We start from the raw sequence: 17,901 nt of genomic DNA on the forward strand, positions 1-17,901 counted from the left end.
AAAAGTAAAAGCGTTTTTTTTTTTTTTTTTTGAGATTGATCCTCATTTTCTAATTGATTTTGCGCACTGAAAAGATGATAACATATTCTTTTATGTCGACAGGCTCGGATTTAGGTAACATATTCTTTTATCCTTGGCTGGTAAGTTAACAAAATACTTATGATTTTATCGTTAGAATAGGGAAAAAAGTAAAAATTTGATGGCACCTTTAATTTTATATTGGGAGAAGTTCATTTTTCCATGAGTTGGATGGGGAAATAAGATGTACGGAAAAGAGACATATGCTTTGTAGTAGATAAATAGGAGGAAGAATATAAAAGAAAAATTTTGGGTTTTGTGTCATTTATCAATATATATCATCATGTGTCAAACTATTCAAAAGCCTAAAGATCAGGCGCAAAAAGCAATCCATAATTTTTAGTCAAAAGTGGGTTTTGTCCCACTAATGTATTTCCATTAAGTCCTTTAGAATTTTTCATTTTTTTTCTAAATGTACATTGCGAAAAAAAGGGTAAATGATCCAAAGCGAAAGGTCGAAGTGCTAAAATAAAGGAACCATTCAATCCTCTCTTTGTCAAGAAAGTACACTTGGTAAATTACTTAATTGTCCTTATAGTGCAATTAATTTGGAAGAATTACACAAATGGTTCATGAACTTTGATCTAACATATAATGTCGTCTCTAATATGTGATGTCGTTCATGAACTTTCAATGTGTTCAATGTACTCTATAAATTTTTTGTACATGTTCAATCTGATCTCTAAATTATATGAAAATGTTCAATATTGTCCATAAATTGAATTAATGAAAGGATAATGTGGAGCATTTTTATATAGTTTAGGGACTAGATTGAACATGTATGAACGATTAATGGATCATATTGAACAAATTAAAAGCTCATGGATGACATGCATATTGAACTAAAGTTTAGAAACCATATTAAATAAATTACAAATTTAAGGATGATATTGCACATTTAATTAAAGTTCATGGATCATTTATGTCATTTTTCCAATTAACTTCAACTTTACTCTCTACATGACAATTTCAAAATGTTTCTCTCATTTTCATTTATTTAATACGATATTGCACATTTAGTTAAAGTTCATGGACCATTTATGTCATTTTTCCAATTAACTTCAACTTTACACTCTACATGACAATTTCAAAATGTTTCTCTCATTTTCATTTATTTAATACGATATTGCACATTTAGTTAAAGTTCATGGACCATTTATGTCATTTTCCCAATTAACTTCAACTTTACACTCTATATGACAATTTCAGAATGTTTCTCTCATTTTCATTTATCTAATACGATATGTCTAAAAGTCGTTTTATTTTGAGTGGTAGTAAAAGAAGAATATAATGTCAAGGTTTTTAATTTCTCCACTCAATAATGTCACAAACATTATTGTGAGCTTATAATGTCGCATAAGGAACGAAAATTAATCTCGCACACACGTATTGCATGCATGATAACAAGTATGTCTTATGAAACAAAGCGTGAGGGGCTCAAAACTCACATTGAAATTTTGTTTCTGTATTTTCCTAATGGAGCCGAACAAAAGATTAGTTTGAACATGTTCTCGAACTATTTGGTTGAGCTCGAGTTCCGTTCTATGTTTAAACACAAAACTTCAATCGGAGGACTTCTAACTCGGACCTTTAACTCCATCGTCTTCGACGACAAAATGCTCCGTCTTCGCCCTTGATTCATTTGCTTTCTCTCAATTTGTCCGGTGGGTCACTGCAAATCGGGTCGATCGTGATCGCTAATGAGTTTGATCATATTCTCTAGACATTTGAGTTAAAGCTCGAGTTCATGCTTATACACCAAAACTTCAATTTCAAGCCAAACTTTGAGCCTCTAGTTTGGCCTTTTTCGATCGAACAACTTCTAACTAATTATATCCTCCGCTTTGCCGTATTCCACGACAAAATGCTCCGACGTCGTTGATCTGCGATTGTCACGATTTGTCCGGGTCCATATCGGATTGGGCCAATCAATCCATCGCAATTATCGAGGATGGTGGGTCCCGGAGCATCCTCGATGATCTTTCTAGTGGCTGCCAAGTGTCACGCAAAGTCTCGGTCCAGGTGTCGCTACCACCGTCTTCTAAAGCTAAAAAAGTTCGATTGGGCCAGGCCAGAAGCGAAACAAATAGCCCAATTCGGTGGGCCCGGCCCAGCCTCACTCGCACCATTCATTTCTTCTGCTTCTTTTCACTTTTTGTGACCCCCTCTTTCTGGTCACTTTGGCCTTCATATGAAGTTCAAGCTTTCGAGAAGGAGCTCCGTATGAGAAAACAATATTGATAAGTTAATGCAAAATTGGTGGGTTCAAGGAAGTTGAATGTGGTAATTGGCTTCTTATGCTACTCTAAGAACATGACAAACACATCAAGATACTCCTTTTTTATTATTTATTTTCTGCTTAATATGGGTCCAATTTTAACATCGCAACTGAAGCTTTTTCTTACAAAAATACCCGCTATCTAACCATGAACATCATAAATTTTGCGCACAACGATACTAATAAACGAACAAATTTTTATATCACAAAATATGTAAAATCTACACCATCGAGACAAAAAAAAAAAAAAAGAATCATAGACACGATTGTACAATAGAAAATCCTAAATTTGAAACTATATAAGTTTGAAGAAAAATTTCAAATAAGGGCTCGAAAAGTTCTCATTTTCTCGGATAAGGGCCATAAGCGAATCTTATTTCAAATAAGGGTCCGAAGTAGCCATAGAGTTTCAAAAAAGAGCCTGACCTAAAGAGCATTTTCATCATTTCTCCATTTTGATTTTTCAATTTTTTCTTTATTTTTTCCTTTTTCTATTTTTTTAAATTAAAAGATAAAAGAAAAAAACACATGCACAAGTGGGAGGACTACCGATGGTGGGGGGACGGTGGGGTTGTCGGCCCTTGCCCCCTAGAGGTGGGGCGGTAGCCACAACCTTCCCTCCTCTGTGTGTATATTTTCATTTAAGGAAAAGAGTAATAAAAAAATTAAATAAGGGAAAATGACAAAAATTCCCTTGAAATCAGACCTTTTTTTTTAGACTTCATGGCCGTGGAAAATGACAAAAATTCCCTTGAAATCAGACCTTTTCTTTTTAGACTTCATGGCCGTTTCGTGCCCTTCTTTGAAATAAGATTTATTTCGGACCATTATTTAAGAATATGAGGGTACTTCAAGCCTTTATTTAAAATAATGTTCACTTGGAATTCTTATTTGAGAAAATGAAAGCACTTCCGAAAAAAAATTTCTAGCGTTAATACCATAGTGAGTATAATACGGGATTTTTTTACTGTGTTAGCAAGTTTTTTATTTTTTATTTTATAACCAAAGACACTACTGAACTATTTAAAAGAAAGATCATATTCATTTAACTTTATTTATTCGGCGAGAAAAAACGAAGAAGTTAAAAAACGTTTTCTTTATCTTTTTGGGCAATGAGAAAACAATTTTTTTTTACCGAACTGCCCAGTACGAAAAGATAAAACTTTTGCCCGCCAACAAGTTCACCACTGAGAACTGACATTATCCATTCCATCTCCCTCTCTCTCTCTCTCTCTCTCTGATCATGGCGGACGGATAGCTCCCTTCCCCGCCATCATCACCACCACCACCACCGGCGATGCTTCAGATCCACACGTTTCCGCCTCCGCCTCCGACTTCAGCATCACCGAAACGACGGCTCTCTCTCCATGAATGCGCCTTCTCTTCTCCTTGTTCTTCGTCTAATGCGCTCCGACGCCAGTCGCTCCTCCGACGGCGAAGGGCGGGGAGGACCAATCTCAAGCCTCTCACCTCTCGCATCGTCCAGCTCACCCGCCGACGGCAGCTCCGTCAGGTAGCGTCCCTTCATGCGGTCTCTCCTTTTGCGATTCGAATTGCCGATTTGCCGTGCTTATTTCCGCCTCGACTTTTGTGCTTCATGCGGCCATTTTCCTGGAAAAGATGGGGCTTGGACTCGATTTTTGAGCATCGCTTTTGTCTTGTGGTTGGGAGTTCGGATCGGACTCACGTGTTTTGGTTGCTGAGAAATTGTAAGGAAATGGAGGTCAAGGAGTCAAACTATATATATACTGATGTAGACGTGGAAGATGTGCCTGTGCCATTACAATCGATTTTCTAAACTCTTGATTCGCTTCCCATTTAGAGTGAATTTCTACGCATTGGCCTTCGGCAAGGTTGCCAGCTTGCGTGTGAGGGAGAGTGTTTTTAGTGTTTAAACAATAAGCTGAGTCTCCATTTATGGTTTAAGCTTTTAAGTTTGCTCAGGAGTGGTCTCCCATGACTCAACATTAAATCGTACCAAGTGTTAATTTGTCAGGTTCTGAGTAATGTCTTGTGTGACAAGAATATGTAATATGTTCTGATAGTTATTCTTCTGTAAACTACCATGAATGATTTTGTACATGCCTCAATTGTCGACATCCTTTTGGTTCAGATTTTTGAGGAAGTTGAAATTGCCAAGAGAAGATATGGGAGGCTCAACACTATAGTGATGAATGCAGTGATGGAAGCATGTGTTCACTGTGGGGATGTCGATGCAGCACTTAAGATTTTTGAGGAAATGTTAAAGCCTGAGAGTTGTGGTGTAGATAGTGTGACATATGGCACACTTCTGAAGGTATGGCATGTCACTGTGAGCATGTATATTCTTTCATCGGTGATATGGTTGAATGCACTCCCATGAGTTTAACATTAAAAACTGGCTTTTTATAGGTGCAAATTGTCTCATTAAATTTGCTAGTTGATAAACTGTATCTTGTGCAACAAATTAGATTTTGATACTATAAATATTGTTATTGCTGATTCTTCACCCTACCTTATTTTGAAATAAAATTCGAAAGAAACAATGGAGTGACCATCATTGGAGTAGTAAAAATCTTTTTCCACGTGTCCATGATCATGTTTTAAATAATTTTTTTTTCTAATTTTAAGACTGCATATTAAAGAGCACGTGCCTTCCATTTTGAACCTAGAAGCTAGAAAATATCTCATATTAGTAGGCAAAGATTTTGGCTACTTCAATGAAAGTCAAGTAATCGGTAGCTGGCTTTCCACCTTATGTTTGATATTATCATCATTGATGGAGCGCTTCAAAAGGTTATTATCATAAGAATTACTTGAATTGCTAATAATGATCTAATACAAAGCTTAAACAAATCAAAATACTTGTAAAAACCAATGAAGTAACCCCTTGTTTAATAGTTTGAATGCACTTAAACCTGAAAGTTAGTTATCTACCAAGAGTAGAAGCTCATAAATAGAGCCTGGTAGGAAAGGTTAAGTCCATTCATGCATGGATTGTGTGTGGCCTTGGTCCATGACCCATGTGCATGGATATGACCTTGGTTGTTGGATCATGGCCTGGTTGTGCATGGGATCGTGTCCTTGGTCATGATCTGGTACATGGATTTGTGGCCTGGTCGTGCTGGATGGTGGTCTTGGTCATGTGCCACTTTAGTTGGAATATGTTCGTCATCAAAATTTAATGGGTTGAAGCAGAACTCTTCACACTTAGAGAAATTCTAGTGGTTGTATATGAGTAGGAAAGATTACTGGAAAGAGGGACGGGAATTTTTGGTGCAATCTAAAAAGGTTTCTTTAATTTTGGGCTGGAATTGTTCTTCACTTAGTGTGAAGCAACAAATTGAGTTTTCTTTGTCACGCTAATAATTTCCTTCTCCTTGCCAAGTGTCAGAGGATGAAAGGCAGATAACAGACCACTTCATTTATTGAGTATATGTTATTTCCTTGGTCAAGGAAAACTCAGGACTTGATGGGGGCAAAAAATCCAAGAATCTGCTTTTCTGGTTTAGGCTCAAAGGATGGTCGGGCTATTGGGGGGACTGCCACCTTCTGCCACCCGCTCAGTCCACCAAGGATCTCACTAGTTCCCACACATATTTCCATTAGTGCTGCCTGGTGATTGATTCCCTACTAGATGGGAACCTGCTAGATCATTTTATGCAGAGTCTTTCTCAGTCTGGAAAAAATCAGTTGAGTCATTTTAGAAATAAACCTTATGGGTGGCATCATGTAAAAACCTTCTTCTGGTAGACAGAGCTATCGTCATCCATGTTGTGAGAATTTTGTAGTAGTAACTAAAGTTCCATATTGCCTATGTGCTAAAGCTTCACGAGACATGGACACTTCTATTCAATCTGTCATCTGTAGAAGCTTATCTCAATGCCCTCATCAAGTAGGCTACATGTTTGCCAAGTCTGCCAGCTTTGGCTGGAAGAGTTTCTCTTCGCATGAGTTCGTCATTGTATTTACATATTAAGTAGCTGGTGTAGCTTAGTCATGATTCTATGTTGTTTACCTCAAAAGGGCCTAGGTGATGCTCGAAGAATTGATGAAGCATTCCAAGTACTTGAATGTGTGGAGAACGGTACTGCTATGGGAAGTCCCAAGTTGTCAGCAGCACTGATCTTTGGGCTCCTAAATGCTCTTATCAATGCAGGTAGCATAGCAAATGCTTACAAAAGATATCTTTTGGCTTTTCATTCGAAGTAATTTTATTTCTCTTTATTCTAACAGTTGCTAGCTACTGGTGTCTGTAAGGCTAAATTGACATTAAATTGGAGGTTTAATTTTCGTATAGCACTAGTTGTAAAGCCCGTGCAATGCTTGGGGCGCTCCCAAAAGTTTATGATCTTGAATTAATATACGCAAGCACAATGACATGTCCTGACAATTTTCAGTTTATGTAAAACAAAGGATCTGTGCGTGAATATGTCGTATGCGTAGAAAGTTCATATAGGTGATAAATGATCTAAAATCAAAACTTATGATGAAACTCCTATTAAGTTTATCTTAGCTGAGAGCAGTAAACTTAGTGCCAGTCAGCCCCCTTATTAAAGTTATCGGCCTATGGTTACAGGAACAGTGAAATCTTTGAAAAAACCTTGATAACCGGCTGCTCACCACAAAGTGCACGAGCAAGTTCATTTCTGCCTTACATATGTGCTACAAAGGGAACTGTGTGGTTAAAAATCTGAAGAGAAATGGTTCGATGGAAGCTTTTCCTTTTGGGACCAATGGAAGCCATCAAAATACTGTTACTTTGCAATTTGGCATTAGAATTTCGAACATATCTTAAGCAATCTGATATAGAAGGCTATAGTCCACAACGTCTATCGCAGAAAGTAATATACGTGACATGGAAAACTACATTCGTTGAATTAAAATCTCTTATTTCTCTTTTTCCATTGTGCTGCTAGGGCTATGAGTGCTCAAATAGTATCAAGAATATCTGCAGAGAGAAGTTCTTGATCAGTGTATAGGAAGATTAGAGAGAGATCTTGACCAAAATCCCTGTGGTGGCTTATCATGAAGAAGTGGGAGATCACCTCATACCTGTTTGGAAAAACTAAAAAATTGATATAGGAGCACTTGGCTAGCACAAAACAAATCATGACTTTCTAAAGAAATATAACTCATCCAATATTAGGAAAACTGAAATTAGACCATCATAAGCTTCTCTTTAAATTTGACAAATTATCATCTCGCTATAAATATTTTGCCCTTTTTGTGCAGCCATCTAGTAGGAGAAGAAAGGGTAATTCTCTAATATCAGCTTGGAATCATGATAATCATGAATGTCTTCACTGTCCTTTTCAGCCTTACCCATAATATTTAAAACACGGACAGACCTTAGAGATCTCTTAACATTGGAGATATTCCTCCATGGATTGTATAGTTGTTACTCTTCAATAAAAGGATAGGCTAAAAATGAGCTTGATCAATTGACAATCTGCAGCAATCTTCAAGTACATCATGCAAAAATGGTTGGTGCTCTTTCATATCCCTTTCCTTGTTATTTAGGAGAATGGACTTACAGGTCTCATTATTTATTGGGCAACCTGAAGAATATAACTAGTGAGAAGACAAATGCTTATGATTTCCTTTTTGATCGAAGACAAATGTTTTTGATGAATTTTAAGACATATATGATTATCCTAATTTTCTGTTACAATCCTCCTATTAATTGCCGTTATTATTATTTTTTTATTTTAGTCTGTTTATATGTAATAATCAATGAAACTGCACCACAAATAGGCATCTTCTATTGTGTCCAAAGCTCTTCTAGACTTCGTCAACCACTTATTGTTATATACATGGATGTCCACTCCTTTTCTGATGCATGCAAAGACTGAGAACCGCAAAATCGCCACCTGCAAACAGACCCTCTCTTATATCTGTGGCCCATGGGGATCAGGAAAACCTCCATTTTTTTTTAATATCATGTTTTGTTGGTGAAAACTAGATTTTGAAAACCCGTTTGGTTGTCTTGTTTCCAAAGTAAAGACGCGTGTTTTTACATAGAAGGAAACTATGTTTTCGTCACAATGACAAATTTGATAACAACTTCTTATTCTTCTTCTTGTCTTTTTGGTGCTGTTTCATTTTTACTGAAAATTGAGCAATTTTCTCATCCGAACAGGCCCTTGACCGCCTAATTTTTCTGCTTGTTCAGGGATAATGCAAATTGTATGAGCTTGTTATTAATTGTCTCAACTTTCATTCAGCTTAGTTGAGGTCTTTTGCTTGTTGACTGAAAGTGCAATTGCATAAGATTACTACTAATTGTTTCAATCAACTTCATTAAGGTTACTTTCATAAATATCTCCCTTGCTGTTTTGAGCCACAAGATTGTGCCAGTTTCATGAAACTTGCATTTGTGGGTCTGTCTCTGTCACAACCATGTAGATTGTGTGGATATGTCTGCTTGAATCACTCATAAATATGCTAGATAAAGCAATGTTTTCCTCATTGACGGAGGGCAGATTATTTCATTTATTTATCAATACGAGCTTCAGTGTCCTTTCCAATGTTGCGCTTGCACTGTTTTAGTGCAGGAGATCTACGCCGTGCTAATGGTCTTCTTGCTCGATATGGCTCTGTGTTACATGAGGGTGGCAGACCTTCAATACTAATGTACAATTTATTGATGAAGGTATTCCTGCCCACCTTTTTAGACAATAGTGATTTGAAGCATCTACTTTTCCCATTGGGTGTGTATGTTTTCTTGTCTTCTTATAGAAAGTTGTAACTAATACCGGAATAGAATGCTGACTTAAGACACTGCTTTCTGAATATGCCAGGGATACATAAACTCAGGTTTGCCCCAAGCAGCTTTAAATGTCCACGAGGAGATGTCACATCAAGGAGTGGATCCCGATAGACTAACCTACAATACTCTAATCTTCGCATGCATAAAAACGGGAAATCTTGATGCAGCTATGCGTTTTTTCATTGAAATGAAGGTCTAGAACGTTTCCTTTAAGCTACTTTGAAGTCCGAATCTCGATATTTTGACAGATAATTGTTTGCTACTCTCTTGTAGCTGGGACAACCTATTTTTTCCTTCCCATTTCTCAAGTTAGCTTCTTTCCAGGAAAAAGGAGAGTTGAATGGCTACCAGGTGGTTCTCCCTGATGCAGTAACTTACACCACTTTGCTTAAGGTTAGCTTTTTTTTTTTTTTTTCCCTATTATTTATATTTTCATAAGAAACCATAATTTAGTCAGAGAAGGAGAACTGGGAAACTGGGCTGATTTCCATTAGCAAAAGGGAAGGAGAATGTGGAGAGAACGCATACAGAGGAGTGACTGACTAAGATGGCAGGTACCACAAGAAAAAATGAGCAGCTTTTGAAGCTATCATCACGACTTTAAATAAAGAGAAGGGAGGGAAGAGCTCCCAGAAAAGTTGCTGCAGCAAATTAAATCTTTATATAGTTTTACGCAGTTGGGCCTGCAACTCAGGTCATGTGTAGAGAAGGATCGCCTCTACAGACTAACCCAGTCCATGTCTCATTATCTTGTATTCTTTTGTAAGAGCTTTATCACTTCTCATATTTACATACGCCTACAATAAACATGGATTTTAGTAAGCAAAATCCAACACCTAGCAGAAAGAGTTTTTGAGTTTGGAAAGGTCCTCATATTCACAGAAGCTAAAAGCAGCTGCCAATCTGATTAAGTTCGCTATAACATGTTGAGTTCTGTCGTCATACTTTCTTTTTGACACTCTTTTCTTTTGTAGTTGAAGCCAACCCACCACAGAACAGTTCTCACTGTCACCATAGGAATTTCTAATTTACAATGCTAAGAGCTTCTAGAAAAGCAATTCACTTGGCTTAAAGGGACTTCATACTGTGAAAGGAGGAGAGCATCCTCAATATATAGTCCTGTGGTGTAATTGTTCAATAAACCTGATATAAGTGAAAAACGAAATTGACCAACAATTTAGATAGAATAATCCATTTGGCTTGCTTGTTGCAAACTTTGGGTATGTTAGAATTTCTATGATCGATGTCAAAGGCTTCAATGATCTGAAGTGTTTTTTTTTTTTTTTTTCTACATACACTCCTTGGTTTTGGTATTATGTTTCTGTATTTTGAAAAGAATGATGTTACATAAAGGAAAAACAAAAAGCGTATTTTCAGCTGTCATAATGTTTGAGCGAGTTTTCTTATAGTAAAACATGCAATGGAAAACACCCAAAGGAAGAGTGGAACCTCAACAGTGATGCCAATTGAAGGGTTGGGGTGCATGCATCAGACTACTTTTTTTGTGAACTCAATACATGTTATCTACCTTAAATCAACTGAGCAGTCAAGTTGAAGTTTCAACTGGTTGAACCACATACAAGTTGCTCAACCTGTTCCCTCACCGTTCCGTTTCAAAAACACTGAAGAACACACCATGCTTGCAATGTGTCCTCCAGCAAGGGTACAGCTGTTATAAATGTTATATGACCGTGAGTCCCAAAAACTGAAGTTGTAAAAAAACAGGTCTAAAATGTATATTAGCATATTACATAAAATTATCAAAATTGTCTCTTAATCATACTCTTCATCCTCAGAAAACTGTAAGCGTAATCTACTTAGAATGTTGGTTGTCATTGAGAGGTCTCACTTCTTAAAATTTAGCTCAGTAGCCAATCCCAGTGCTCGTCATTGGATTTGTAATTTCTGACCCCTCTCTTCTTTATGGGTCATTATGTCTAGTTTACGCCAGAAACTAATTAGAACACGCAAACAGACCAAGTTTTCTTCTTCCCCCCGCCATGCTGCTACATAAGACTGTAGTTTTTTCGACTGTTTTTAAGTCGATGTTCTAACTCCATGTGTTTTTGGAGATTCTTTTCCAGACATAAGAATTTCAGTGAAAGATTGAAAAGTGATTACTTGGAGTAGACCAAATGGCATTTTCATCATGATTTTTATTGGTCCCTATTACGGGCCTGACACATCTTTAAAGTTTCATTCCGACACCAATGAAGGATCCCGAGCATAAATGGCGGAAAGTTGGACCAGTGAGGCTAAGTTGCAGTTAATTGATCCATTTTCTTGCCATATGAAGCTGAAAAATAATATAGATTCAAATGGTTGTTGCAGCCCATTTCTTGCTTATTCAATATTTGTTATTATCTGACATTCAAGCTTTTTGTTACAGGGTTTTGGGCACTCCATGGATTTAGTTTCAGTTCAGAAGATTGTGTTTGAAATGAAATCACGTTATGATCTGGTTTTGGATCGAACTGCATACACAGCAATAGTAGATGCATTACTGAATTGTGGATCGATCAAAGGTATGTGCATGTGAAAGATTTTTATAGTAATTATAAATGGTAAGTATTTATTGATGGAATAATAAATGGTAATAATTGAAAGTCCATTCAAGATCAATTAGAAAGCTTTGTTATGATCTGTACATGTGTACATGCACACATATGCTGTTTTACTTAGTATTTGCATAGTTATAGAAGTTGAGGTTATGATTGGGGTCAACTTGTCATTTGTTTGAGGACTTATTTATTAGCTGCTTCCTCTAGTAAACTAGATGGAGGTATTTGAATCAGCCACCTTAAAGAAGGTCCACTGAGTTTGTTTTATTTGCATTTGTTCTATGCTTAGGTGCTCTTTGTGTTTTTGGAGAGATACTAAAACGGGCTGGTCAGAATTCAGACTTGAAACCAAAGTCCCACCTATATCTTTCAATGATGCGTGCCTTAGCTGCTAGAGGAGATTATGGAACGGTCAGACTTCTGCATAGGCGCATGTGGCCTGATTGTGCTGGAAACATTAGCTTTAAAGTTCAAGAAGAGGCGGATCACCTTCTCATGGAGGCCGCATTAAATGATGGTCAGGTACTAGATCTTGCTCAATGTGGGCTAATGTCTCAGTGTCTGTAACTACCCTTTCAACTTCTTTCTCGCTGAAATGTATTCGCTGCTAGTTAGAAGTATCAGTAATGAGGCTTTCCTAGAAGTACTGCTGTGAAGGTGATCGGCATCTTTTTCAATGGGATTTCTCTGTAGTTCATGCTTGTCAGGCACAGAACTGCTTCACATTGTAAACCACTAGAATTTGTCAGGACATGCATAGTGTTCAGTCAATTCTACGTTCCTTGTGAAACGAACTCCTTTAAGCTCATAGTTATGGCTCTCTTTGTCAGGTAGATATTGCTATACGGAGCCTACATGACATTGTGAGAAGATGGAAGGGAATATCGTGGACAAGTCGAGGGGGTATGGTATGAGATTTTGGATGTGTTTTTTTTGAATTATATCACAGCGGAATGGCTTTCCTTGAACTTGTATCATCATTCGTAAATCTTTTTGTTTGACTCCAGTTTTGTTCTTCATTTAGCTTGATCTGGTATACATACGTTTGGAATGCTGTAACTTGGCCTCTTCTCTGAGTTTAGTTACTAAAATCTAATCAGCAGAGAATATAAGTTTTGGAATCCTACCTTCCATGTTTGCAATGCTGTAACTTGGCCTCTTCTCAGTGTTTAGAGTCTAAACTCTAATCAGCAGAGAATGCAAGTGTTGGAATCCTACCTTTCATGATTGGAATGCTGTAACGTGGCCTCTTCTCGGTGCTTATAATCCAAAATCTCATCTGCAAGGAATCTGTGGAGTCCTACCTATGGACACCCTAAATTTGATTCGAGCTGTCCTTGGAGACACTTTTCAAAGTTGGCTCATGATGACATCATTTAGCTTTTGGTCTTATATAATTGCTCTCTCGTTCTTCTTCCCTTTTTTTATTTTTTTATTTTTAAATCTCAAACTTGTTTGTCATCCAGTCCAGTTTACTTTTATTTATTTATTATTTTTTTTAGTGGACTGCCTTCTGAATTGCAGGTCGCTATGCACATAGAGGCTTTGTTGGGAGCTGCAAACTCCTTTTTCAGTCCTCACTTACTTCCTCGGGTATTAAGCATATTCTATTTCACCACCTATACTTGTGTAAACATTGGCACTTCTTTTCCGTATGAGCACATTATGCACGATTTGCTCAAGAACAGCAGGTGAAAGCATTTCAAAAAGCTCATATTCAAAGAAAAAAGTGTGAATATTGATTAATGAGTTCATTTCAAAATGAAGAATGAAGGAAAGGAAGATAATGTGGCTATAATAAAGTCAGGAAGGTAAGAAAGCCCGCACCATAAATGAAATTGTGGAAATGAGAAGATTGATGGGAAAAAGTAATCCACGTATTATTTGGGTTGCTAAAAGTAAACCCTGCTCAAAACTATGCAATTTGGCTGGAATTTGAAGAAACAAAGCAAGAAATGCATATGGCATTGTGGAAGAACTAAAGTAATAAGAGAGAAAAAGTTATGGCTGCCTTGTGGGTGCTACATGTTGATTCACTTCAAGTGGAGAGGAGGACCGATAAAATGTTGGTGGCAATAAAGGTCATGTGTAGAAGATAAGCTAGGTAACCTCTCAAACTTGAATATGAGAAAGGAAAAAGAAAACTAAGCAAATGTAATCCTCTTACATAAAAGGGGTGAATGAAGGAGGGGTAATGAAAGAGGCGCAATTTGTCATACTGAAAAAATTAGTAGGGTACATTTATGGAGTTTGAAGGTTTGAGAACACAAAAGTGGGGAAATTGGACAGGGAAGAATTCAAAAACTTGACTGGACAAAATTATTAGAAGTTTTCAACTCGAGCAACTTTAAGGATGGCCATGTATGGTGAAACTCCGAATTACAGCGATATACTACAAAGACTCGATTGATAGATGACTGTCAATGCAAAGTTGCATGTGCAATCTCATGTCTAGGTCTAATCACAAGAACACTTCAATTTTAAACTACTCTAAGCATCTGGTCTTCTTCATCTTCATTGGTGTAGACTTCATTGTTGTTGATATGGGAGGTACGTGGAATAGCTATTCTAGAATGTTAAATAGCTGATTAGTCCAACATTTGTGCTAATTGCCGCAGCCTATTTTCATGTTCTCTCTTCTGGCTGTCCTGTGTTTTGACTTATCTGTGTCACGGTCCATAATTGAACAATAATTTGAATTTGCCCTATCAAACCATTTTCTTCCCTGTAGGTATCATTATACGAACCTATTGACAGTATCATGACGCCATTTGAAGCAGCTAGGCCGCTACCAGGTACTCTGCTTCTGAAGAAGGTGACTATGCGGTTCTTTAGGGATTCAGTAGTCCCTATTGTAGATGACTGGGGTAGCTGCATAGGGCTCTTGCATCGTGAAGATTGTAATGAGGTAAGCTCTTTTTCTTCAGCTACAACTTTCTTGAGGCTTTGCTGTGAAGAAATTGCTTTTTAATTTATCCGCAGAGCTTGTTGGGTAGAGGGGCGGAGATCACTCTACTTGTGGTCATGTTAACGTGCATCTTCACCCTGTTAACGTTTAGACTCCAGATTTGTCTTCTGTTTGCATAAGTATTGTCCGACATTTGCAAAACTACTTTTGTGTGATTTTACTTTATAATAAGGAATTGGTCTTATAATTGGTATGGCTTAATGAAAAACCGAGTTTTTCTGGTATGGAGCATGGTTTGACTTGGAAGTACTCGTACAAAACAAATGACTGATTTCTACATATGACTTTCGTACATACAAGCCAGAAGGATCAGATGAAAAAGACTTCTAATATTGCAGTTGTTTGAGATATCTGCAACCCTAGCTATGTGGTCCGAACACTCCCTTCATCAGGTGCTAACTGTGATGTGCATTTTGTGCAGTTGAATTTTCCGCTATCAGCCATGATGAGAAGTCCACCTCCTTGGGTTACTACCACAACATCCATCGGTCGTGTGATTGAACTGATTCTGGAAAAGAAGTACAAAATGGTGATGGTCGTAAGATATGATGATTTATATGGTGGCATAGCAAGCACGAGTGTAAGGGCAGTGGGAGTTTTTACGGCTGCTCAGTTGTTTAAGCTTGTCGATCCTCCCCTCACTACAGATTACTTTAACACCATTTAGCTAAGCATTTTCTTTCCAGTTCTGTTTTTCCTTGATTTGCATCTTGTTTCCTCCCTTTCTCCCCCATGAAAATGGAGTTTATTTAGCGGAATGGGCATGACGGAACATGACCCTCATGTCTCGTCTCTTAGATGCGAGATTGATTCCCTTTGAGGGTTGTATCCGGTTCAACCGAGTGTGGTGAGCAAACGAAACGACCATGTTAGGACAATGGCCAATGTATAAACTTACAAGCTGGAAAAGTCGTTGATCCACTATCAACAAGAGAAATGAGCTCTAATGGTCAAAAAGCGGTATAACAGTAGAGGACGGCAAGGTGAATTTCTCTACTGTTGGACTATATGCTTATGAAAGCTGTGAATGATTTGAAGTCAAGATTGTCTTGAATTTCCCTCATAGTGGATCTTTCTCCTTGAGATCTACTGGTTATGTTGTCTTTTCTGCTTTGACCATTTAATACGTATTGTATTTCTGCATTTGAAATTACACTAGGTGTGACTATATATATATGTGTGTGTATACATATACATATACATATACATATACATATACATGGAACAAGAAAAAATGAAGTAAATACATATATAACTTCGGATAAAGTAAAGTATTTGAATGAGAACTAACAAGAGAATTTCTTACCTTTTAACTAATCTCATCCAAGCAATCAAGTCCAATTAATAGTGATAATTTCGTTGACTATAGAATTTACTAGATTTAAAATTGACGTAACATGAACAAGCTAAAGAGATGTGGTTTTAGGAAATAATGGGTTGTATTTTTTTTTTTTTTTTGGGGTCAAGAATGGGTTGGCAATTTAAAAAGTTTGACTCTTAGCGAACAACTTAATGTAATGAAAAAAGAGATTGACATTAAAAAAATTGCAAAAGTTAAAAGAAAAACTTTGACCTATTGAATTTGTAACTTATTCTATTTGCTATTGCGGTTATAATACAGTTTAGAAGAACTTTCTTTGAAAAATATAGTTCATGTTTTTACTTTTATGTTTGTTTGAAAGAAAATTATCTTCAAAAGATAGTTTACTGACTTTCCGATGTTTGGATTAAAGAAAAAAATCGATATATAGGAAACATTTTTCATGAACTGAAAAGAACAAGCTTAAATTGGGGGAAAGTAACTTCTTTTATGATAAGAAAGAAATTAATTTCTCTAAATTAACAAACAAATTGAAACTAAATATTTTCTTTGAAAATGATATTATGGAAATTACATGAAACAAGCGCAGCTTAATTTAACTATTGAAAAAGCTACTTTTAAAGAATATGGCACTAAACTAAAGATAAATAATCTTACCCAAAAAAAAAAAAAACAAAAAACTAAAGATAAATAGCGACAAATAGTTGTCAAACTCTTATTTTTTAATTCTTCTATCATAGGTTCCAACTTCGCGATTTCTTTTTGTACTTTATGCACTCAATAGATAACAACGCCACAATAACATATTTCCATTCAATTATGACAAAAGGGAAAAAGAAGCGCGCATTAACATACTCCTGTGCAAAGTGCGGGCAATGCAACTATTAGTTAAGGAAAGTCGACTCGGCGCGTCCTACTTTTTACGAGTTAAAAAATGTTGTTTGTTCGCAAGAAAAAGTTCTCTTTAATTAGGAGATTCATCAAAGGTGTTGAGTCTGCCTTAAATTCTTTATGGGCTTGGGCCAATGTTAGGGTTTGGGGCGGTAGTATAAATATTACTTTTTCTCAAGTTATTATGCTAAGGAGCAGATATAGAAAAAGTCTTTCGTTTTTAGAACAACCTTTTGTAATTTTTGAATTTTCATTGTAGATTTTGCTTATCCTCTCCCCATGATTTTTCCCGCAAGGGTTTGTCGTGATCTCAAAGTTGGCTTTCCGGGTTAACGGATTATTAGGTTAATTAGATTATTTAACCTAATTCGGACTCTCTCAAATCCTACGGAATCACAACTTAGGTTTAATTATGTGCAAAATTTATTAATTCAGAGCCGCCACTAATCTTTTATGGTAGGTAGATTAGAAACCTAAATAAAATATTCGAGAGAAAATACTTTATTTCGTGCGACCCGGAGATTAAATGGATTCGGGAACTTTGTTACATTAACTTTTCAATTAATACCCTTTTGGCACCCAATTTTCATTAAAAATCCTTAGTTTGATGATTTGAATTAATTTTTTTTTTGGGTTTTCTTTTCTTAAATGTAATGCTAATGCAATCTACCTATATGACATGTGAGATGTAATGACATGGTAAGAATGCGTGACATGGCATAATGACGTGGCAAATATGCATGACATGAAAAATATAATAATGCAAACTAAACTATAATGCTATGCAACGTGAATGGTATTTTTTGGTATATTTTTTGTGTATTTTCGGATTTATGAAAAAATAAAGGTAAAAACTACCCTAACGTGAAGTAACATCTAATTTATTTTAAGAAATTGATTTCTCAAAGTCCTAATTTTATTAGACGTTATTTTCATGCAAAAAGTGAAGAGAAACGTGATTTAGCTTAAGAAAACGTGACATCTTTTTTGGGATTTTTTTAGGAATTTAATTAAACAAGAAAAGTATGAAATTTGAACAAAAATAAACAATTT

The 17,901-nt window shown here is 36.5% G+C and overlaps 1 protein-coding gene across 1 annotated transcript; it reads left to right on the plus strand.

Annotated features, from left to right (window-relative positions):
- Positions 1–3,525: 3,525 nt before the first annotated feature.
- LOC115748847 (pentatricopeptide repeat-containing protein At5g10690) lies at positions 3,526–15,806 on the plus strand. Its single transcript, XM_030685486.2, has 12 exons — positions 3,526–3,869; positions 4,470–4,652; positions 6,362–6,494; positions 8,893–8,990; positions 9,139–9,300; positions 9,432–9,500; positions 11,497–11,632; positions 11,958–12,190; positions 12,499–12,576; positions 13,193–13,261; positions 14,400–14,576; positions 15,058–15,806. The coding sequence occupies exons 1-12, from the start codon at positions 3,654–3,656 to the stop codon at positions 15,301–15,303; spliced, it is 1,800 nt and encodes a 599-aa protein (XP_030541346.1). The 5' UTR covers positions 3,526–3,653; the 3' UTR covers positions 15,304–15,806.
- The last annotated feature ends 2,095 nt before the right edge of the window (positions 15,807–17,901 follow it).

This window comes from Rhodamnia argentea, chromosome 4, assembly GCF_020921035.1.
Source record: "Rhodamnia argentea isolate NSW1041297 chromosome 4, ASM2092103v1, whole genome shotgun sequence".
Taxonomy (NCBI): domain Eukaryota; kingdom Viridiplantae; phylum Streptophyta; class Magnoliopsida; order Myrtales; family Myrtaceae; genus Rhodamnia; species Rhodamnia argentea.

Excerpts from the sequence above, each read along its gene's own strand:
- LOC115748847 (XM_030685486.2), top strand. The coding sequence starts at position 3,654 with ATGCTTCAGATCCACACGTTTCCGCCTCCGCCTCCGACTTCAGCATCA. Across the intron at positions 12,191-12,498 it reads CCGCATTAAATGATGGTCAG|GTAGATATTGCTATACGGAG; the intron begins GTACTAGATCTT and ends TCTCTTTGTCAG. Across the intron at positions 12,577-13,192 it reads GGACAAGTCGAGGGGGTATG|GTCGCTATGCACATAGAGGC; the intron begins GTATGAGATTTT and ends TCTGAATTGCAG.